The sequence below is a fragment of the Esox lucius genome, chromosome 13, assembly GCF_011004845.1.
Source record: "Esox lucius isolate fEsoLuc1 chromosome 13, fEsoLuc1.pri, whole genome shotgun sequence".
In the NCBI taxonomy this organism is placed as follows: Eukaryota; Metazoa; Chordata; class Actinopteri; order Esociformes; family Esocidae; genus Esox; species Esox lucius.
In genome coordinates this window covers 35,113,172-35,136,487 of record NC_047581.1, presented here as the reverse complement: position 1 = coordinate 35,136,487, position 23,316 = coordinate 35,113,172, and the positions used below count along the sequence as shown (strand labels likewise).

At 41.4% G+C, this 23,316-nt stretch overlaps 1 protein-coding gene across 4 annotated transcripts in view; it reads right to left on the bottom strand.

The window, feature by feature from the left end:
• The window catches only part of LOC105027579 (DNA repair protein XRCC4), a 42,679-nt gene that overhangs the window by 9,955 nt on the left and 9,408 nt on the right, over positions 1-23,316 (bottom strand). For 2 of the 4 annotated variants that reach the window (XM_034296533.1, XM_034296532.1), the window contains exons 3-6: positions 22,583-22,779; positions 5,502-5,668; positions 1,410-1,568; positions 323-447 (exon numbers count right to left, since the gene is read on the bottom strand). In XM_034296533.1, coding sequence (XP_034152424.1) covers positions 323-447; positions 1,410-1,568; positions 5,502-5,668; positions 22,583-22,779 — 648 coding nt within the window. The remainder of the gene's footprint in view (positions 1-322; positions 448-1,409; positions 1,569-5,501; positions 5,669-22,582; positions 22,780-23,316) is intronic. The other 2 variants (XM_034296534.1, XM_034296535.1) reach the window with 2 other exon arrangements.

Here is a 23,316-nt window from a genome sequence, read left to right as displayed (position 1 = left end):
AATGGACCTCCGCTAAACCTGAGGGACGCAGCTCAGCTCTAAAACCCTCCGTTCTAGAATCTGTTCTGTTGCTATGTGTAATTTATGGAGCAGTGAAAAAATCAGGAGCTCAGTAGGCCAGGACTGGGAGAGCCCGACTTATATGTTGTCACGGTGATTTATATCACAACCTATGACAAGAGCGTAATGGGAATGGGCGAATAATGAAACCTAGCTGAACACCCCACCCAAACTGCCGCTTGTATTTGGGGTGCTGAAGAGCTAAATCTACAGAGAGGCCCTGACGGACAGCCATGGCAACCATGCATACACACACACAGACCTCTGATGAGCACAGTGGCGGCCTGAGATGGGTGGAAGCTTTGAGACAGATTCTCCTCCTGTTCCTCCTCCTGCGCCTCCGTCATACTGTCACCTTTTTGAGGCTTGACAGTTACCCCTGAGACCCTACAGAAAGATACAGAGGTAGAAGAGAGAGAGAGAGAGAGAGACCCGTTTTGAGGCTCCACATACGAGGCACCGTGCGTAATTATAGCGACATTGATCAAAACCATCCAATTATGTCATCTCGTTCTTTTTTTTTTCACAGCTCGTTCCCTTTCATCGACATTAAAATCTAATTTCCATTTTCTACTGATTTTATTTGGTTAAACAAGCAAGGATAAGTCCAACTCAATCATCTCCAAATCAGTACAAAGCCGCGAGGGAGAACAGGAGAACCGGGCATTAGCAGCATGTAACGGCTTTTACTGCAGTGTGGACTGGACCTCCTCCAATAAAGGGAGGAATAAGCACAACTGTCTAAAAGTGCCAGAGGTGTGGTTCGTTCACACACACACACACACTACCACGCTTACTTCATTTGTTCTATTTACAGCTGGGACTGAATTTTAATCCTCACCGACATTCAATCTGGACGTTTTCCTCGAATGAGCACTTGGTAACTTACAGCACTTAGTCTGCGTTGTTTTGGAAAAACAGCCGTGAGTGCAGTCGGGTCGTTTTCACATCAGCTTACCCTGTCTAGCAGTCTACAGAATATGAGCTGCAAAAACTGGCCAAACCACTGTCAATGGTGCTTCTATTCTTCAGAGAGCAACGAGGGTGAGGGGTCAGAGGTGAGGCTGGCCCTCTAACCTTAACAGTCAGGAGGCTGTCTTTCTATGGGGCTGACTTTGGCTATGGCCACACTTCCAGATTGAAAATACAGGTGATATCATTGTTGCCTGTTCTTGTCCTTCAGAAGCACAAATCATCAACTCCTAATAAGAAACACGTCCATACAAAATGTATGGACACAAAATGCCACAGTTGTCGGCGGCCTACATATGTCAGAGACTGACAAGCTAAAAAAGACATAGCTATACATGGATATACAGACAAAATGAGAAATGTGTCAGAATGTGCACCCTCTGTCAAACCTATGGTGTTCCTCGGACGGCTTCTGGAGGTTTCGGATGGTGTCCTGCAGACCCCTGATCTTGGCCTTCTTCTCGTTGAGCACCAAGACAAAGCGAGAGAACATGTCTCTCTCCATTGACTTCACCTCCTTTACATGATGCTTCAGCCTGGTGATCACGAGAGTTGTTAAACAGTACTCTGTGCAGTTATTATGAGAATGAATAATGTTTGTCTTTTTTTGGCTCTTCACTCCCAGCTTTGGATTGGTAATAAAACAAGTTTCATAAAGGTTCACTTATAGATTCTAAACTATCATTTGAGAGTATTTGTTAATATGATGATTTAACCATTCAGAAATGACCAATTTATATAAGGTCTCCTTATTTTGGGGCCCTGTACATATATTAAACATGTACATGTATGTTAAATATTTGTTTACATATATTTTGTAATATATGAGGTTGGCCCCAACAGAATCTGGGAATCTTGTCTGGTGATGCTCTGTCAGGTCGTTACAGCAGCCATCTTCAGTTGTTGTTTGAGGTCTTTTTGCCTTAAATCTTATTTTCTGCAAATGAAAGGCATGTTCAAGAGAATTTCATCTGGACAGTCAAGAACATTCTACTTTTCAGCCCTGAACCATTTGACATGGCTTGTCTTGCTGTATGATAAATCGTCTTCCATTGAGTTTGGAGGTATTTGTAGTTTAGTTGAAAATATGTTTCTGTACACTTCAGAATTAATTCGGCAGCTTCCATCAATGGTTACATCATTAATGAAGCAGACATTCCAAACCCGTTACGCCCTCTCCAACGCATTTCAGTGAAGGGCTGGTACTGACTGAAATAGGTGATGCATCATAATCCCCATAAACCGTAGCAGCAACATGTGATGTTGGTTCTTTCCACATTTTACCGTTCATTTATTTCGTGAGGAATTTTAGATCCGCTCTAAATAAATTCTGTGTTTAGGCTCACTAATAATAGCAATAATAATAACAATAATATTGGCTAAATGCAGGAGAAGATGTATATGAAAGTCATCTTGTCCTAAAAATATTTACACGGTTATCAAAACGCTTTGAAATTGATTTTAAAAAACCCATACGGATGAAATGAATGCTGTAATAACACAAATAACTCATTTTCTGCCACTCAAGTTCAAGTTCTGCCACTAAGGTTTACGGGGAACATATTTTGACTCGTTCTATTTCAGTCCGTTCATCACTTTGGTGCATATTAATCTTTGTCTCATCTGACCACAACACATTTTTCCAAAATTCCGATGCTCTTTTAAGTACTGTAACTTGGCCATTGTCTTTTTAAAGCTAACTAGCGGCTTGTATTTTGCAGTGTATTCTCTGTAGGTATGTTGTTGAAGACCTCTGTGGATGGTAGTGGCTGTCATTCCGGATCCATCACACAGTGGGTCTTTCTCTCATTATGGTGAGCCTTCTTCAGTCCTCCGCTGTTTCCTGGCCTACCAGGCCATTTTCGATTGTTGAGTCCCCAAGTGCACAATTCTTTTTACTGTTTCCTTAAACTGTGGTTTTTGGTAAGCTTTAGAGTTCAGCCATGTTTACAAATGTTCTGCCTCATGTCGGCTTATTTGACTTCCACTGACGTCTGGCCCTCGTGTTGACAGACTGGATAGCAGACTCCAAAGGAAAACACAAAGCCTATAATCAGGATTAGACATTGACAGTTGTTTTATGTATACACAAAATATGTTACAAAAGACGTGATTTGCACGTCAAGCCAATTCTCCAAATACTTTTGGTGACCTGATATTGGGGGACTATATATAAAAGGTGTTGTCATTTGTAAATGGTCAAATGCACACAAAACACTGCAAATAAAAGCAAATAACCTAAACTTAACCTCACAGATTAATTTACTTTAAAATCCAAACTTTTCAAGTGGAGAAGAAAAAAGGTATAACTCAACACTTAAGTAGGACATCGTATACATCACATTAGCAGTGTCTTTGGGCGATTGAAAAAGAGAATTGGGACATAGAGAGAGAGAGAGAGAGAGAGATAGAGAGAATGTTAATACATTCCCATACAATAATGCCACAAAATGTATGTATAGAGAGTGAGCAAGTGATGGAAAAATAGGGTGGGTTTTGGCTGGGATAATGATGTTCCCTTCCCGGGCCTGACATGAGCATCTAATGTCTGACTCTAACGAGCCACGAGTGCCTGCGGTGAAACATTGCAACGCAAAAGGAAGCCAGGAGAATATAAATAAATAAAAACAACTGCAACAAGAGAAAAGTTAAAAATCCCAAGAATGAATGAATTAGTGGAATTGAATTCTCAGAATTCCCCAGCTCTCCTCGCAGCCACGGACAAATGAAACGCTCCTCTGACTTGGGTGGCTAGCAGCTGATGTCACCGAGTGATCATGCCATTGAATGATGATGTTATTGTTGAGTCTCCGGGGAGATTGCAGCTGGAGAGGGCTAGGGAGTAGACCTGAGACAAGGATCACAGGCAAAACAACCAACTGACATGTGACCTGCATCGCAACAGTGGAAAGTCACTTCCTTTTCAAGTTTCTCCATGGTTTTTTATGCTCAGTGTTACAAGGCAAATGGCACAATGAAATTCCTACTTGCAGGTTTCTTCTTGACAATGCTAAAAAAGAGAGATACTATTCCTGTCTAGCAGTGCCTCCATGTAGCCAAGTTGACCTATAGTTTATAAGTTAGCTAAATCCACGACACAGGGCATGTGTGCCATATATTATCATACTGAGTGACAGGGATTAACAGTGTCTGCCCACTTTAATGTTTACTGGTCAATAGCAGCTGTTTTTGCCGGACCGCGTAAGTGGAGCCGGCCAAGAAGAGCGGATGTCACTGACTGACTGACTGTTTTGTGACTGTTTACGGTGGATTTTCGAAGTATGCATCCATGCATGCGTTTTGGGTCAGGATAGAAAAACACATTTGCTGGCTACAACATACAGTAGTTACGTTATAGTGAGCCTTAACTGTATAAAACTGTATAAGGTTGTATTGCGAATGTTTCTGGCAAAATGTCATCTTCAGTCTCACTATGAAGTTAGTAGATACTAGTAAGCCTATTACTGGCTAATAAGCTGTTAAAACGGCCAGTGGCAAAAGCCAACAGTTCATAGATGCTTTTTGTGGTGGAGGTAAACTTAATAAGAAAAGTTAGTCATTTTTGCACAATGCTCAGTAGTGTTTAGCGACTAGTGAAACATGCTGTGCAGTGGCATTGTGGTTAAAGACAGTGCCTCTCACGTGGAAGACTCAAGTTCGAATCTATTGTGAACAACAACATTATTTATTTTATTTCCACAATTCTCTCGTTGTTTCACTTGATAGTGATCATATCAGTGTCATTCACGAATGAAAGAAAAAAGTATGTTGTTATGCCATTAAAGAAAAAAATAAGTTCTTATGCCATGAAATGAAATAGCTTTGGCAGACTTGCTAGCAACTGCTCAATTCCTATGACTAGTCCAGTAAATTAGTAGATACTGGTAAAGCCTATTAGCCTATTACTGGCTAATACGCTGTTCAAACAGGTGGCAAAAGCTAACAGTTCATAGACGCTATTTGTGGTGAACTTAGTATCATTATCATTCACAAATGGCCAATTAGCTATTAAAACAGCCAGTGGCATAAGAGGATTGGTTCAGGACAGACACAAGACACCCATTGAATGTAGAGCTCGGTGGTGTAGTGGTTAGTGATACAGCCTTTCACATGGGCAACCTGGGTTTGGATCTCAAGAGGGCAATACTTTCTATTGCAGCCCGGCTGAACTAGGTTTGCCTGTTTTTCTTTTTTTGACATACTGGATTGCTTTATTCAATTGGTCCACAGACACCAAATATCAACGTATGTAAAGATTGTTCGTTTGGGACTATAGGAGTAGGGTTTCAAAAACTTTCAAAAATGGCAGACAATCCAATTTGGCAGACTTTTTCAAGCCCGAGTGGTAAAAAGGATCTTTCACATAAAACCCACATCTTATGTGAATTTGCATTAATTTGCGTGTTCACTGCTGAAAACCCTAATAACAATATCAGCGATTGAGCCCGTGAGCACACAGTGCTCCTTACTCTGCAAGGAGGTTCTGTTGCTCCAGCCCAAGTGTTTGGTTCTCCTCCCGCAGATGCCTGTTCTCTTCCTCCAGGGCAGCGACATGCCCCACACTGCGACGTATCATCTCTCTATTGAGCTCCACAGGGTCTGAGGCTGGATGCAAGTCCACTGCACACACATTCACCTACACACAGAGAAGGACCAGACCCAGAGAGACGACGTGGAAAAGAAGAGTTTCAGAATTTACACACAGCACGAATTTGACTTGGTATAAACTTGCTGCTGGGGGTGGAGAGTTTTTTGGGACATTGTTTGATTGCGGTGGAAGTTTAACCGACATGTCACAGTGGTGCTATGATCATCAGTCTCTGTTTTTACAAAACTATTACACTCACATACACCCACTAAGAGTACCTGCACGTGCCTACAATACGTATAACCATGCAGCTCCGAAAGTTCGAAAGGGAAGGTTTTGAGTGAGGAAGAGAAGCGTTCAATTTGCAGTGGTCTCTTAATTTTAACCCTTCTGTTCCTCACTCAAAATCTTCCTTTTTCGACTTTTTTGGAAAGGAAAGAAAAAGGTCCAGTGGTCTCTTAATTTTTTCTGGAGCTGTAGGTCTGAGCACACAGACAGAGACCTGCCAAATATTGTGAGCCTTTCAACAAGGTTAAGAGAATAATTCATCTAACAGTGCCAGGGTGGGATTATGCATCAGGGAGAGGCAGGCTGCAAGATACTTTACAAAATGTGCCTCTCTTTCTCTGTGACAGTTAACTGTTCATAAACTCATCATTCCCTACGCTTCACCACCGTCAGGGAATGACGTAACCCACTGAGAGTATGTTGTTGTTTCCTGAAGGACAGACTGGTCGTACAGACAGTGTTCCTTTTAAATGGGCGTTCACCCTCCTGCAAATGGCCGCTGGTCTGGGTCAGCCGCTAGACTGAAAGCACTAAACCGATGATCTGTAGTCTGTGTGGTAATGTGACCTGTGACCTGGGACATCTCCTGGTACAGTTACCTCGTACCCGGCCGACTGCACACAGCGCACAGCACACGTGAGACAAGAACAACAATCCTTCAAAGACCATAAAGAAAACATTTTGATCATCGTTTCATTGTGTAAAAAAGCACTTTAATTTCATCATGTCTAGCCTGAGCCAGCACCCTTCATAATACAGGAAGGAAACAAACAATAAAATACAAAAGCTTCTTATTACAATGAACAAGCTTTAATGAAAGAAGAACCGCATTTTTCTGCTTTCAGTCAATGCAGTATCTGCATGGACAGCACAGCTGTGCTGTATGCTCAGCTCACACCTACCCGGTCTTCTTTTTTTAATAAAACACCCACCAGGGACAGGAACACCTACAATGTGGCTCAGGGATGACCCTAACACAACCCAGGGGCTAAAAAGAATCATATAACAATGATTCTTTGTCGTTCAGGATGAGCTCGTGGTAAGGAGTGAGATGGAAGGAGGAATCAGGTGCAGTTGAGCCGAAAGGGCTTTAATGAAACAAACGCTTCGAACAAAAACAGCCACCAAGGAAAAACAAAAGGCACCGCGGCCAATAACTGGTACACAGTCGTAGCAGGACTAACACACAACGCTGCCCAGGGAATGTGTATAGCTAAGGCTTGTGTCGATGGGGACATTTGGTTAAGGTTGTGGTGATTCGGGGAAGCAAGTGTGAGTACGATCTGACTTGAGCTTTGGGGAACGAGACGTTGCGTGTCTGAAAGCCCGGTGGCTCAAAAGAACGGAGACGCTGATGCGTTCGGAGGAGGCTGAACATGTGTAGCCAGAACGGGACCAGACGTGAAAATGACTGAGTTAGTTGTGAGTCAGTTATTGATGGTAAACAAATTGTTACACAATTGCAACGAATTGCAACAGTTGTGTTGTGATTGAACCTCTTAGGTGAAACTGTACCAATAACATCACAGTTGTACCTGGAAACCAGAAGGTGTGCATTCTTCAGTGTGCTGCGTTGCGGCCGTCAATCTACTGTAATGAAGGCCGACGTTTTCAAACACTCATTAAATGCTTGTCATTTTTCTTCCGGACCAGAGGTGTCCCGGCAGGCCAGGTGGCTGTTTTCTCCTTGCACTTGTGAAGCTAAACGTGAACGAAGACGCGTCTCAACATCACTCAGCTTTCTGCACTTCACTGCTCTCCATTTTCTGAATCTTTTTTAATGGTCTGTTTCTCACCCCTAATCTCTCTCTTGAAGAAAAAGAATTAACAAAAATTGAAACCTATACACACTCATCTGCCTGGGACTATATAAGTAGCCTACCTGGGATTATATAAACACTCAGAGAACATTTTACCCACAGCGACGTTCCCTTGAACCTTCAAAATCCTCACTATTCGTTGCTGGAAAAATTATTTTATTTGGGAAAAATTACAAATATTTCACTTTTATATGCAATTGCTCTTCATATCTGTCAGTGTATATATTTCAAGGTATCAAAATCACTTCATTGTGTTTGGAAATCACTCATTTGGTTGATATCTTATTCAGTACCTTGGCTTAAGTACTATTTGCACTGTTCATGACTTGTCAATAAACACAGTTATGCCTGTCTGATTTATTTATAAATTGTAAAAGGTTATTGCCTGTTAACTATATATCTTTCAACACTCTAAGAAACACACTCTCTATGATTGCTAGCCAAAGCCTTAGTCTTCCCAAACAGCCGATATAACGGTTGTAAAAGAGCACCAACATGGCCATGTAAATCAGTACTTTAACAAGCCCCTAATGACATCTAAGTTCGGAGAAAAACCTCCACGTTTAATCAAACAACAGCGTCTCAACATCGTAAAAACAATAGCAGAATGAAGATGTTACTGAGTGATCCAATGCAGCCTGACCATCTGGGAGGGAGTTTCCTGGTTACCGTAGGCCTGCACAAAAGTAGATAATAAAAGCCATGTGCAGGTTTTCAAATGAGAGCTGTTTTTAAATAGAGGGTACTTTTCCCACTGTTACAGGTTTGAATGAGCAAAGGTAAATCTAAGCAATGAATGTATATAGACTACCATGTCTGACTGAGTCACTTCTGAGGCACACTGTTCCTAATTCAAACCCAACCCCCTAAAGTACCTGTATTTTCCTATACCCTCAACTCGCCCCCCACCCCCCCACACACACACGTGCCAGGCCAGAGTGTCTGTCACTTCAGCTGTGTTTCCAGTACACGGTTGTGGTCGGCGAATCAGCCCTTGGAGAGGGGCTAATGTGAGGCCTGCAGCCGTGGCCCATCCCCACTGGCCCATCCCCACTGGCCCATCCCCTCTGGCCCATCCCCTCTGGCCCATCCCCACTGGCCCATCCCCTCTGGCCCATCCCCACTGGCCCATCCCCACTGGCCCATCCCCACTGGCCCATCCCCACTGGCCCATCCCCACTGGCCCATCCCCACTCGGTTGCAGTAGATCAGCAGAATCCCAGTCAGTGTTACGGGCTAATCACAGGTCACTCAACTACACTGTAAAGTACAGTGCATCCCCGGGCGACACTGTAGATCACCCCTGGCTTACAACACTCTGCACTCTGTGTACGACGTGCTCTTTTGTTGAACGCAGTAATGATACGCTAGGCTGGTATGGGGTAATAGCACGCGGGCAAACTATAAACTCTGTGTGCAATAACACACTGAGCATTGCTGACAGAGCATACTGAGCACTGAGGTCACCTGCTGTTTGACTGCTCTTGTTTAAGGCCTCTTCTTTTCTGTTGTCATTGCAGGTCATTATATTTGGGAGATTATTATCGGTACGTGTGTGTCCCTGCTCCCTGTAATTCAGATGAAAAAGTGTTTCCTTGACTGAGTTCCTTCTTGCCTGTGACAAATGCAATGTATTCATGCCAGGTTGGGTCCATAAGCTCATTTTTGAGAGTGTTTAAGGCCCTGCAGAACAGGAAACTGGGGGCTCAGGTAGAGGTCTGGTTCCTAACTACTGTCCTCCGAGCCAAAGAGGTGCCGCAAAAATAGTCACTTGGTTATGGCTCAGAGTGTAAAGACGAGTCCCAATGATTGGTCATCGCATTCACAGTGGCTGTTCTCAGCAGTGAACGCTTTGCAGAAGTTATGTTTTGCGCATTTGCAAGAAAAAGCGGTTTCTCTGATGGCTCAGAGGTAAAGGTTAGCGTCAAGCGATTGAGAACAGACAATCACCGAAGGCTAAGCGCGAGCCATGGGTGGTCATCAAAACCCAGCATGAGTTGAGATAGTGATCAGTGGTAAGATGAACACCAAGTGATTGCACGGCCTACAATAATACAATGCCCCCACTTAATACAATGTGAGTCACACTGTGTGTGTGATCTAGGCCTAACCAGAAATCACCTGGAACATACAGTAGTCAAACATGACAAATCACAAGTCCCCATAAGGTTTATTAGCTGGTCCTCACTAGGAAGAAATCTATTTATGGCTTAGGGGTTAGGTTTCAGGTAAAATTCACAATTAGGCTTAGTGTTTTTTTAGGTCATTACTGGTTAGGTTTAGAGTTAGTCATTAGGGCTAGGTGAGGATTAGATTAGATTCAGCTTTATTGTCATTGAACAAGTACAGTACAACAAAATGCAGTTAGCATCTAACCAGAAGAGCAAATAGAAGAGGGCAGAAAATGTACAAGCATTAAGTATGTGTATAAAAAGTGGAATGTATAAATGTGCAATTAAGGCAAATAGAGGAGGGCAGAAAATACAGAAGTATTAAGTATGGTGTATGTTACAAGTGGGATAATAGTTGTTCGGGTACAAATGGCAATTCTAGATGTGCAATCAAGGCAAATGGAAGGAGTAAGGTAGCATGTGAAACCGGGATGCAGAGATAGCAGCAATGAGGTCCCAGAGGTAGACATGCGTATGTGACAACTGTATAAAAAAAATAAAAAAAGTACAATGGCAATTCTAAATGTGCAAAGAGGCTGCCTGAATGGATAGTGATGGGTCATAGAGTTCACAGTCCCTGCATGAAAAGGCCTGTTTCAGAGTGTATCAATACATGTAAAAAAACATTGTAATGATGACAAGTAAAAGGCCAGTGCAGAGAAATTGTGATTTTAAGCAGTCGTAAGTAGTCAGCTCTTGACATTTCTGGAAACTCCTCCATCTTTGCACATGCAAATTAGCACTTAACACTAGCGTTCTTTGGGTTCTCTGGAGTTCAGCAGGGTTACAGTAGATGGAAAGAAACTGTTCCTGGGCCTGCTGGTGCGGGAACCAAGAGACCTGTACTACCTGCCTGATGGTAGGAGGGCAAACCATTTGTGGCCTGGATGTGAAGGGTCCCTGATGATCCCACGCGCCGTGCACAGGCATCGCTTGCGCTGGTGGTCTATGATGGCTGGAAGCTGGGCACCAGTGATGTGCTGGGTGGTTTTCACCATCTGTTGCAGGGCCTTCCGGTCGGCAATGGAGCAACCACTAAACTACACTGTGGTGCAGTTAGTAAGAATGCTCTGAATTATGCAGCATAACCCTTTATGCATAAGGGTTATGTTTTTGAGGTTGTGTGTGTACAGGATAGGATGTGAAGATATTTATTTATTTTCTTCAAAGAAAGTGTTCATTTTTCCAAAAAGAAAAGCATTTAAAATATGACACCCTGTCATATTTGTCCATACAAGGAACAATCAACACCAAAACCTTTCATTTGATGTACAGGCCCTCTGAAAACAGACAGGATGAAGTCAGGATTCTGTTTATCTAATTTGTTTCCACAGTTTTCCTCCTGAGACTTGTGATTAAGCTAAAGGTCAAACGTTGTGCCCTGTGCCAGTTTTTGCCAGGGTGTGGGCAGATAACTGGGCAAGAACATAACTGCCATCCATTGTGACTGATAATAGGTAACCTTTCACAGAAAGCGGGTGTATTGAGAATTCTCATGGCGTCCTTCCATCGATATGTTTGAATGTGGAATATTTTGACTTATGAATTGTCCATTCATTTGCATATGTCTAGTAAAGGGTTGAGAGCCTGTCTCGGTGGGGACGCATCGCAATAAACATTTATACTTTACATGTTTTGTTGTTCCACAAATCATGGACAGTTCAATGTAGTATGTCCCTGATAAAACAGCTGGTGTGTGTATGTGTGTGTGTGTGTGTGTGCAGATTTTCCAATCCTTCTGGGGACCATAAACCCCACAAAGATAGTAAAGTAAATTAAACTATGACAAATGCTGTTTGTGACATTTAGAAATACGATTTAGATTTATGTTTTGGGTTAAAGTTTTTAGGGTTAGGTTAAGGGAAAATACTGTCCCCACAAAGATAGTAGAATGTAGAATGCGTGTGTGCGTGTGTGTGTGTGTGTGTATTGTCCAGACAGTGAGACTGATCATGAGGTCACCAGCGAGACGAGTGGAAACGTGGGTGTGTCAGACAAAGGGAAAGGAAAAAGAGGACCACTGCAGTAGCCTGACGCTGGGCATAGAAAGAACAACACGTTTCTTTAGCGAGCATCCAACTCTCAAGCCAATGTCCTGCTGTCACTCGGTTTGTATTGGGGGAGAAACAGGTCTGGCACAATTATATTATGAGTGTGTAACCAACTGCTGTGGATGAATGCCATAAATACAGTCGTGCTCATAAGTTTGCATACCCTGGCAGAAATTGTGAAATGTTTGCATTGATTTTGAAAATATGACTGATCATGCAAACAAAAAAAGCAGTCTTAAATTTAATGATAGTGATCGTATGAAGCCATTTATTATCACAAAGTTGTTTGGCTCCTTTTTAAATCATAATGATAACAGAAATCACCCAAATGGCCCTGATCAAAAGTTGATATACTCTTGAATGTTTGGCCTTGTTACAGACACACAAGACGACACACACTGGGGAAAATGGCAATTAAAGGTGAACTTCCCACACCTGTGACTTTTTAAATTGCAATTAGTGTCTGTATATAAATAGTCAATGAGTTTGTTAACTCTCACGTGGATGCACTGAGCCAGGGGAGTAGAAAAGAACTTTCAAAAGACCTGCGTAACAAGGTAATGGAACTTTATAAAGATTGAAAAGGATATGAAAATATATCAAAAGCCTTGCAAATGCCAGGCAGTACAGTTCAATCACTTATTAAGAAGTGGAGATATCTTGATACCAAGCCACGGTCAGGTAGACCAAGAAAGATTTCAGCCAAAACTGCCAGAAGATTTGAGTGTGATACAAAGAAATACCCAACAGGTAACCTCAGGAAAAATACAGGCTGCTCTGGAAAAAGATGGTGTGGTTGTTTCAAGGAGCACAATACGACAATACTTGAACAAAAAGGAGCTGCATGTTCGAGTTTCCAGAAAGAAGCCTTTACTGCGCCAATGCCACAAAAAAGCTTGGTTACAATATGCCTGACAACACAAAGGTGACAGTTCTGGAGTGGCCATCACAGTCTCCTGACCTTAATATCATTAAGCCACTCTGAGGAGATCTCAAACATGCGGTTCATGCAAGACGACCAAAGACTTTGCATGATCTGGAGGCGTTTTGCCAAGACGAATGGGCAGCTCTACCACCTACAAGAATTTGGGGCCTCATAGACAACTATTACAAAAGACTGCACGCTGTCATTGATGCTAAAGGGGGCAATACACAGTATTAAGAACTAAGGGTATACAGACTTTTGAACAGGGGACAGTTTATTATTTTCTTTGTTGCCATTTTTTACTGTAAGTGCTGTCCTTGGCTGGCCAATAACCATCAATCCTAAATTCCAAATAACTAGGAAGGACATGATGAAAGTCATTCGTGACCCCATTGTCTTTTTCTCCTTTCCATGTTATTAAATACATTGAAAAGGTTGCTGTCTAGAAAACCTTTCTTTAAAAGACACGTGAGTTTATCCATACCGTGCCATCGGTAACTGAATGGAAAATTACCAAGGGTGTACAGTCTGAAATCTGAAGGTGCTAATGTTGTTCCACACCACTTTAGCTGGTTACTTTCTCTTTCAGATTTAGTAGCCAACATAAAACTAGACTGGTTCTCATGGACAAGTGTTTTGTCTGCTTTATCAAACATCAAAGACAAGGCCTCCATTTGGCACCAGTTTGGTTTGTTAAAATCAAAAGACAAAAAATACTTTCCTCAGTAAGTTATCTCGCTCACAACAATACGGTCTCTCCCACTAAGGCCAACTCAGAATACTTGCTGGGCCAGGCTCATTATGCGCTGTGTGCAACAGCCGGGGACGGGGTTAGCCGGGTGGCATCCCCACTCATTACTCTGTATGCGGTACACATCATCTCAACAGGCAAGACTTTTGTTGCGGCCCACATGAGCATTAATCACAGACGTATCCCCATTCCCTGGCTCGAAATAAATGTCCTATCTATTGAAAACAAGGAAGTGTGTGTGTTTGTATGTGTGTGACTGTATCGCACTGTACAGCATGTGTGTTTTGGGGTAGGACTGGGTCTATAATACGGGAAGCGTGGGGAAAGCTGGCCCTGACGAGCAGCAGATCCACCTAGAAGAGGTGGAGGGGAAGATAAAGAGACAGAAGTAAGAGGCGGCAGTGCCCTCAGCCTTCCTAAAGTGGGGGGGTGCGTTTCTTTATAAATAGATCTTACTGTTCTACCAGATTACACTAACGACTGTAAGACTCCAGCAGGGGGTCAAAATAATATTGTTCTCCAACAAATACTAGTAAGAACAACTTGTGCCAAAAGATTAGGATATTTATAATGGATTCCCACACAGAGTAAGTGGATTCAACCAAACTCAATCTGAATTTAGAGAGAAAAAAACCTGCATGTGAGCATTTGTCATTACACTTGAACCTGATTAAGGAAAATAAATAATACCAGTTTTCAAAACAACCTGGGACGCTGTGTAAAATGAAAAGCAAAACAGAATGCAATGACGTGCAAATCATTTAAACCCTGTAGTCAATAGAATATAGTACAAAGACAACAAATCAAATGTTGAAACTGAGAAATGTTATTGTTTCTTGCTAAATATTTGCCCACTTTGAATTTGATGCCAGCAACACGTTTCAAAAAAAGCTGGGACAGGGGCAACAAAAAACCTGGTGGAACATCTCACAACTTATTAAGTTAATTGGCAACAGACCAGTAACATGATTGAGTATAAAAAGAGCATCCCAGAGAAGATGAGTCTTTCAGAAGTAAAGATGGAGAGGGGTTCCTCACTCTGTGATAGACTGCACAGGCAAATAGTGTTCGAATTCAGACAAATCATTGCACGCAAGGAACAAAGCTGAAAACTAATATTGGATGGCCATGATCTTCAGGCCCTCAGGCAGCACTGCATTAAAAACAGACGCGTTTCTGTAGTGGACATCACTGCCTGGGCTCAGGAAAACCTCTGAAAACCACTGTCTGTGAACACAGTACTTCGCTGCATCCACAAATTTAAATCTCTACCATGCAAAGAAGAAACCATATATAAACAAGATCCAGAACCACAGTCGCCTTCTCTGGGCCTGAGCAAAATTAAGATGGACTGAAGCAAAGTGGAAAACTGTCCTGTTGTCTGACTAATCAAAATTTGAAATTGTTTTTGGGAATCATGGATTCCGCATCCTATGGGCTAAACAGGAGAGGGAACATCTGGCTTGTTATCAGCACACAGTTCAAAAGCCAGCATCCATGATGGTATGGGGGTGCGTTAGTGCACATGGCATTGGGTGACATTGCTGAACAAAATATACAGATTTTGGAGCAACTCATGCTGCCAACCAGACACTGTTTTCAGGGAAGGCCTTACATATTTTAGAAAGACTTTGCCAAACCACATTCTGCACATATTACAACAGCATGGCTCCATAGTGAAAGAGTCTAGGTGATAAACTGGCCTGCCCGCAGTCTAGACCTGTCACCCATTGAAAACATTTGGCGCATTATGAAACAAAAACTATGACAAAGGGCATCCCGAACTGTTATCCAGTTGAAATCCTGGATCAAGCAACAATGGCAAAACATTTCACTTTCAAAACTACAGTAATTGGTCTCAGTTCCCAAATGCTTACAGAGTATTGTTAAAAGAAAAGCTGATGTAACACAGTGGTAAACATGCCCATGTCCAAACTTTTTTGAAATGTGTTACTGGCATCAAATTCAAAATGGGCATGTATTTTTCCAAAAAACAATACAATTTCTCAGTTTCAACATTTGATATGTTTTCTTTGCACTATTTTCAATTAAATGTAGGGTTAAATTATTTGTACATCCTTGTATTCTGTTTTTATTTGCATCTCATGCAGCGTCCCAACTTTTCTGGAAACAGGGTTATAATAATGCATTTGAGAAGATTCTGGCAGGCCAAGGCAAACATTATTCCAGTCCAAACACGGGGCCATTACGCTACTCTGCCATCCCATATCTTTATGTAGATTTGGTATTCAGTTGCGTATAAGGAAATTCCTTTCATTTTTTGGATCATTGCAAATATCAAAACAACAGAAACCCAAGCATGTCATCAGTCTGCAGTTCAGAAGCAGAATTGTTAATGCCTCAAACTGTTTAAAAATGGATTAAACTATCATCAAAAGTTAGGCAAGGCAAAATGTATTATCATAAAAAGTCAGGCAAAGCAGCACACCATTCCCACTCATCCAAACGGAAAGTAAAGATTTTCTGTTTAGTGATGTGACAGCAGTGTTTGAACCAGGGCTAAGGGCTGCAACCACACCCTTTCCACAACTGGGACAAAAATGTCCCAACATGCAAAACCCTCCAGACACTGGAGACCATCCACAAGCTCGCTATGACCTCTGAGAGAACAACGAGGGACAGGGTGTTCCTCCCTCAGCTAAGGCCAGCCAATAACCCAATAACCAAACTCATCAGACCGTAGTCTAAGTGGTTTCCACGAGGAGTATGTCCCTACGGTAACTGGGGGTGCGATTTCCTCATAGGCATAATGGTATGTAGATATGGAGACTAGAATAGAAGACTGCCACTAGAACATTGTACAGCAGGTGAAGGATTGACTTATAATACAGGGAGGATCCACAACGGTAGGATGGTGTAGTGATGTATCAATAGGTCTAGTTGATTGCAATTAAATATACGTTTCATTTTACTTTTCTGTGACTTGCTTGTGCTAATCATTCAGCCAAGGTAGAATTCTCCAATTGACCACTCAAATGACACTAAAGTAAGTACAGCTTAAACATATAGACCTAAAACAATGACAAAGCTAGTCATGTCAAGAATCAAACAATACAAAAATAGAACTGTTTGCCGTTTAAATATATTTCCTAAGCAATACTGGTTCTACCAAGTAAAAAATCCATGTACATTCCAGTGGTCAGGTCCTGAAGTGAGTGTTGAAAGAATGTCTCAGGATGAGAAGAAGATTTGCTGAGAGTTCCTCAAGGCACATTAGTGTGATGCTGCACAGCAGTTGAAAACCAAGGAATCTTAGTGTTCAATCAATCTTCTGGCTCTGGCTTTTCAGTTGTTCTAAAAGCCACTACATATTTTGCCGCCATCTACCATGAAAATGTTGATGGAACATCCTGCCGGGAGAATCTTAAAATGCACTTTCTGTAGTCATGCTTTTAGACGTTCATCTATTTTAACCCATGTTTATAGGCTTATCGGTAATTTGTGCCTAATATTTATTTATTAGCATGTTTTGCTATTCTATTGTACATATTTTAATGCATCTACTTTTAATCATTTGCTGTTTTGTTTAGCCAGGTTAAATTAATCTGATCTGGACAATCTGCACTACAGAGTTTGACTGAATGTTTGTCAACATGCACTGCGGTTGGATGAGTTTCACCAGGGTTGATTTGGTTCGTGTGGTGCAGGAAAAGCTCACCCCACAGCTCCACCGAGGTTCAGCCCTGGCGTCAGACTTAGAGGCCTGGGTCCCTAGTGAGCCATAATACTGAGACTAACATGAGGCAGTAAGTAATTCCCTGTGGGTCACAAAGGAGCTTGGGCTCAGTATCAGAGCCTCTGCACAGGGAAAGCCTGTTCTCACTAGCATGTAGCATAGCCTGGCTAAATTGTGCTCCTAGGCACGAAGGCTTTGGAGGTGAATTTTGAATAAACCTGAAATATGTTGTTTAATCTGCTTGTACACACTTTTTGTTTAATATTCTGTAGAATCGAAAGCACACTTAAAAATACACACACCCACTTTAGAGAACAAGCTGTTTGTTTGGGACATCTTGTCCCTTCCCATGGGGGGGCTGCTAGCAGGGGGCTCCATGGGTGGCCTTATCACCACACACACACACACACACACACACACACACACAAACACACACACCACTCTTTACGGCTGGCTATATGTCACTGTTCTCACTGTGTACTAGAACCCGCTATAAAGCAGTAAGTGCAGCTGTTAACATTTACAGCCAATATAACATTTTACACATTTTACAGCGATGGTTCCCCTATTTAGCTGAAACTGGATCTCTTAAGACCATAGTGTTCCCCGATAGATGAGTAAACAGACTGTGTGATCAGCTGCCCTGATCCTACATGGGAGGTTACAATCATAGGTAATGCGATAGCACTCGGGTGGTTTTAATTTGTACACACTCAAGACGGTATCGTAAATCTCCAGTGTGAAAAGATGCTGTTTTGACATAATGACTGGGCAAGCTGAAGTCCACCCCTGAATGAGCATTATCACCTGGTGCTACAATGCTACCTCAGACGCTGAAGCCTCAGGTGTAAAAAGTAGACTGTTAACCACCTGGAACACTGAGAGGAACCAATCTCAACCGCTGTGTAGTCACCATCACCATCATCATCATCATCATCTATGTCTGTCTCTCTTCCACTGCTGGCTGCCTTCTTTCCATTCTGCTCACTTTGCAACAACCAATCAAGGCAGAGACTGAGGAAAGAATGTTCATTTGTAAGAATTCCAGAATTGACATCACGCGAACATTGTAGAGTGTATTGTGGCGGGGTATGCCGATGATAACAGCATGAACAACAAACAGCAGTTTTGCTTCAAGAAAATTTGATTTGTTTCATCCAGCAAAGAAGACAGTAGTGACAAAAAAATTGAAAAAAAAACCCAAAAGGTTTTCCAGAAATCCCAGAATTAGATTTCTGGCTTTCCTGCTTGTTCTCTCCTGATTCCAGGATCCTTCCAGCAAAGATTTTCAGAAAACCTGGAAAATGTACTGACATTAACCCTAAGAAGCAGAAAAGTGCATTATTAGAAGTTTTCTGTCAGAGTAATTGATCTAAAACACCTGCTTAACAGCAGTTGAACAGCAAAAGCCTTATATTACATATATAATTTCAACTTCTGGGGTCATATTCATAAAATATTAATGTCAGGTTAAGTTCACCACCTGTTTCATACTCTTTCTTCTCCTGTCCACTGCTCTCGAAGGAAACCTGTCTAATTTGACTCACTTTTGCACCCTAAAATTATCTTGCTAAAAAGATATGTTACAACTTTCAGCTTCTGTCTGTGTGAAAAAAAGTTAAGAAAAGAAGCAGATGTTAACCCACCTAAGTTGTTAAAGCAAACAGCGCCCAGGAATTTTCAATTGACTGAAACAGTATGAGTCAATATTCCTATAACCTGTAGGACGTCTTGTAAAGCAGCTCTTTGCAGATTTTTAGATCCACTTCAAGAAAAGGTCAGGGCTTCATGTAGGCGTATAAGCTTTTAATACATTTGTAAATATTTATAAGGCAAGGTAATTTAATGAAAAACTTTGCCTATACTTGTCAAATTGTCCTTACGAGATGTACACAGTTATTAAATTGTAGAGTTGGAGAAACCTAAACAAAACATGAATCCTTTTTGAAGCAAATCTAAAAACTGGTGTTAGGCCGCTTTGAGTTTTTGCCGGTAGGTCTTGTGGGGATTGTGACGTGCATTTATATGTTTCTTTGGTTGATGTGGAAGTTCAAAAGTTCAAAAATCTTTTAATTTGGTTGATATGACAATCCCACAATTCAATATTCAATTTCAAAAAAATATTACTAAGTTGGATTTACATCAGGGAGTCTCTAGAAAATCATGGATTGGTGGGATAAGCCTCGTTTTGGGGGGTCTGGGCATACTCCCCAAAACATATTTTCATCATGTACTTTTAGAGTAACAACAGGTGTAAAATCTATCAAAATAAGGTTATTTTAGGTCAAGGTTAGCAAAAAGTATACCTGTCTCATAATTAGTGTTAGACACTTACCTAATACGACTTAAATTGTATCCAAATAAATAAATTAAAGTACACTCTATCCTCATTCATCCGGTACCAAACAAAAGGCACAAAAACTGCTGTACTATGTAGCCAAAATATTTTGGCAATAATAGTTTATAGTAAATGAACATCTACATACAGTAAGTATTCTGTTTCTAATCGAGATTTCTCTGAATCATTCTGAATAATTTCAAAACAGATTTAGTCAATTAGCCCACTCTCGGGAATGAAGTCATTAAAAAATGTATCCTATTTAAAAAAGAAACATTTAATAACCGTATCTCCCTCTGAACAGAACGTTGCAATACCTTATTCAAACCCAAACAAACTAGAATCTGTGAAACGCTTAGTTTTGCAACTGTGTTCCGTTTAAACCAAAAAATTTAACATAACTAAACCAATATCGGCATATCCAACAGCAATTTTGAAAGGCATCTTCTTGTACCGAGTAATAATTTGATAAAGTCATCAATGTTTATGATGATTATTAATGACATACAAATGTTAGCTAGCATGTCGTTAATGGAAAATTAATGGCCGTTTATCAATCAGCGTTTTTGTCCGTACTTGGAATTGATAAACAGACAACATTTTCAGTAGTTGGTTAGTGACGTAGCTACAAAATACGTTTATCGGCCACCGTCACCAATCATTGGCCTCCTTACTTTTTTGTTGAATGACATTATAATTGCTTTTTATTTGTATTACAAATGACAGATCTTAGTCTTCTCTGAAGTGTCTACTAGAAAGTTGTAGCTATTGCCTTTCGGTAAAGAAAAAAAAAATGCTGATCACTTTGATATTACATGACGTCCGGACAGTCGTTCAAGTCGAAATTCATGAACTGCAACTTGTCTAAACTATTTCCATAAATGAAATTTTTAAGACCTCAATTTTCTTTTTACCTCCATACATTTCTATAGAAAATGGTGGTGGGCTAGCTCAAAGAATATATTGATTAGCAACATACCGTTGCTTTCCAGTGCTATTACATTTTGAACTTGAGAGGACTTACATCTCAGACCACGTTAGCTACTATTAACAGAAGACAGCTGGCTTCAGATGAGTGAGTCACGTTCAAAGCATCAAAAGAAGAAACTCAAAATAACATGCTGCCAAATGAACACGATTCTGTAAAATCTTCTATACAATATGTAATTTTAGATGCAATGGAAAGGCTGACGAAAAAAGAAATCACGGGGAAAATATTGACTGATATACTGATTTATTTAGGGGGGCTAAATCCCCCATAAAATAGGCCTAGCGACGTCCCTGATTTACATGTACGTCCCCATCAACAACAACAAATCTTAGATAAACAATACAGCAGACTTTAAATTCCCTTTAAATAAAGTTTGATTTGAGTTCAGACACACTGATTAACTGTGGTATTTTGGCATCACAAACCCCAAATATGCCAAATATTGCTATTCTAAACCGGTTACCAACTCGATTAAACCAGCAAAAAGCAATGTGACGTCATACTCCATGAAGTGAATCGTACAAGGTGTTCTGTGAAAGATCGAAATTATACAGTGACAGCTCATAAGACCATGCATTGCATTATAATACTTATTTCTTTCAGATTCTATTGGAAATGTACAACCTGGATTCCCAGCTTAGCGAAAAATCTTATCTGGTATCCAAACCTACCATCAGCAAAGATTGCTGTATATTCACAACAGGTAATGTCCTCCTTGTTGCATAACTTCTGAATGCTTCTGGGACCTTAGTCGCTAAACGTTTCAATTATAAGGCACACAGGTGCTCTTAATGCACCCTTTTGAATAGGACTCAACTCCGAGGCCCAGCAGTGGGTTTTTTTCACCTTGGTATTGGACGGATTATCCCAATGGTCCCACCGACGGTGAAACAATTAGCCTGGACAGTCAGGGTTTGTGGGGCTAATAATAAAATATGGTTGCTTTGCATCGCCGCACACTGGCAACTCCGTGTGGTGGTTTGGGCGCAGGTAAGCAAATTCAGAGTAGAACACCAGAGAGTGTGTTCCCTCTGGCCTGTATGGATTCCTGCTTAGACTTCCTAGTTGAACACAACGATGGTTTGATTAAATGTTTACCAGTAAGGGCCCCAGATTTTGTTTTAGTCCTGAGAAACTGACTGTTTGTTTTATATTGTCTCAGAAGAATCCAGCCTTTTTTATAAGCACATTATTTATGGCCCCTGATAAGAGCGCTTCTTATCCCCCAGCCCTTTCTCCCTCTAACCAGGCAGTGATCTCAGGGCCCCCACGGACCAGGGCCCCAGGGCCTTCAACACTCACTCACGGGACGTGATTGGCTACATCCTATCTTGAGATCTCTGCACAGGCGAAGAATGTCCTCCCATATTATCCATTGATTTCAATGCATGATTTACCATTCTGTTCTGATAAGGTGGCAGATTTGTATCTTGGTTTGTCCTCAAGTGGCCTTCAGGGCTACACAATCTTCCTTATCCTGGATTTTCAAGACACAATAAATCTTATCTTCAAACAGCCCCTTGTAAACCTTCTTTTAGTGACTTCCTTTCTGTATATTGTGTGTTGCTAGAGACCTGTGTCCTTAGGTCATCATGGGAGTTGAAGGGCTTGGTCAGAAATTCATTCTCAAACAAGAAAGACATAGGGGACATCTAAAGACATCTTCCTCTAAATGGAAATTTAAACTCCGGAGTAGAATAAGTACATAATATACACAGTTGACCACACAAAGTTGCTTTACATTTATTAAAAGGTTTGGATTACTTTGGAAGTTCTACATAACAATGGCTCCATGAATGAAGTGGCTTCATCATTAGGCTTGACATTACCTTACACCCTAGCTACAAGGCAAAAGATGTGGGGATGGCCCAAAGCCTAGTCAAAGTGAGGTTCCTGGTGTCATGGAACATTAATCAAGGATAACACTTACCCAAATGCCTTTCTGGGTCCTCTTCTTGTATGTCAGACAACTGTTGTCTGGTGAGAGGTGGAACATGTGCTCCTTTTCAAGCCCTCCTTCTGTTCCTGATCCTCCTCCTATGGTAAAGACCCGATGAAGATCTTCCACATATATCTCCCTTTTCACTCCCAATGCATTCGCTTCCCGCGTAACATCCTCCCCTGATACTGAAAGTGAGAAAGTAAAGAGCAAACTATTGTTAAAAAAAAGAATGTGCCACTGGTTCCGTCAAGGGGGATTCTGGCATGGATCCTTATTTTAAATGTGCCACTGGTTCCGTCAAGGGGGATTCTGGCATGGATCCTTATTTTAAATGTGCCACTGGTTCCGTCAAGGGGGATTCTGCCATGGATCCTTATTTTAAATGTGCCACTGGTTCCGTCAAGGGGGATTCTGGCATGGATCCTTATTTTAAATATGCCACTGGTTCCGTCAAGGGGGATTCTGGCATGGATCCTTATTTTAAATGTGCCACTGGTTCCGTCAAGGGGGATTCTGCCATGGATCCTTATTTTAAATATGCCACTGGTTCCGTCAAGGGGGATTCTGGCATGGATCCTTATTTTAAATGTGCCACTGGTTCCGTCAAGGGGGATTCTGCCATGGATCCTTATTTTAAATGTGCCACTGGTTCCGTCAAGGGGGATTCTGCCATGGATCCTTATTTTAAATGTGCCACTGGTTCCGTCAAGGGGGATTCTGGC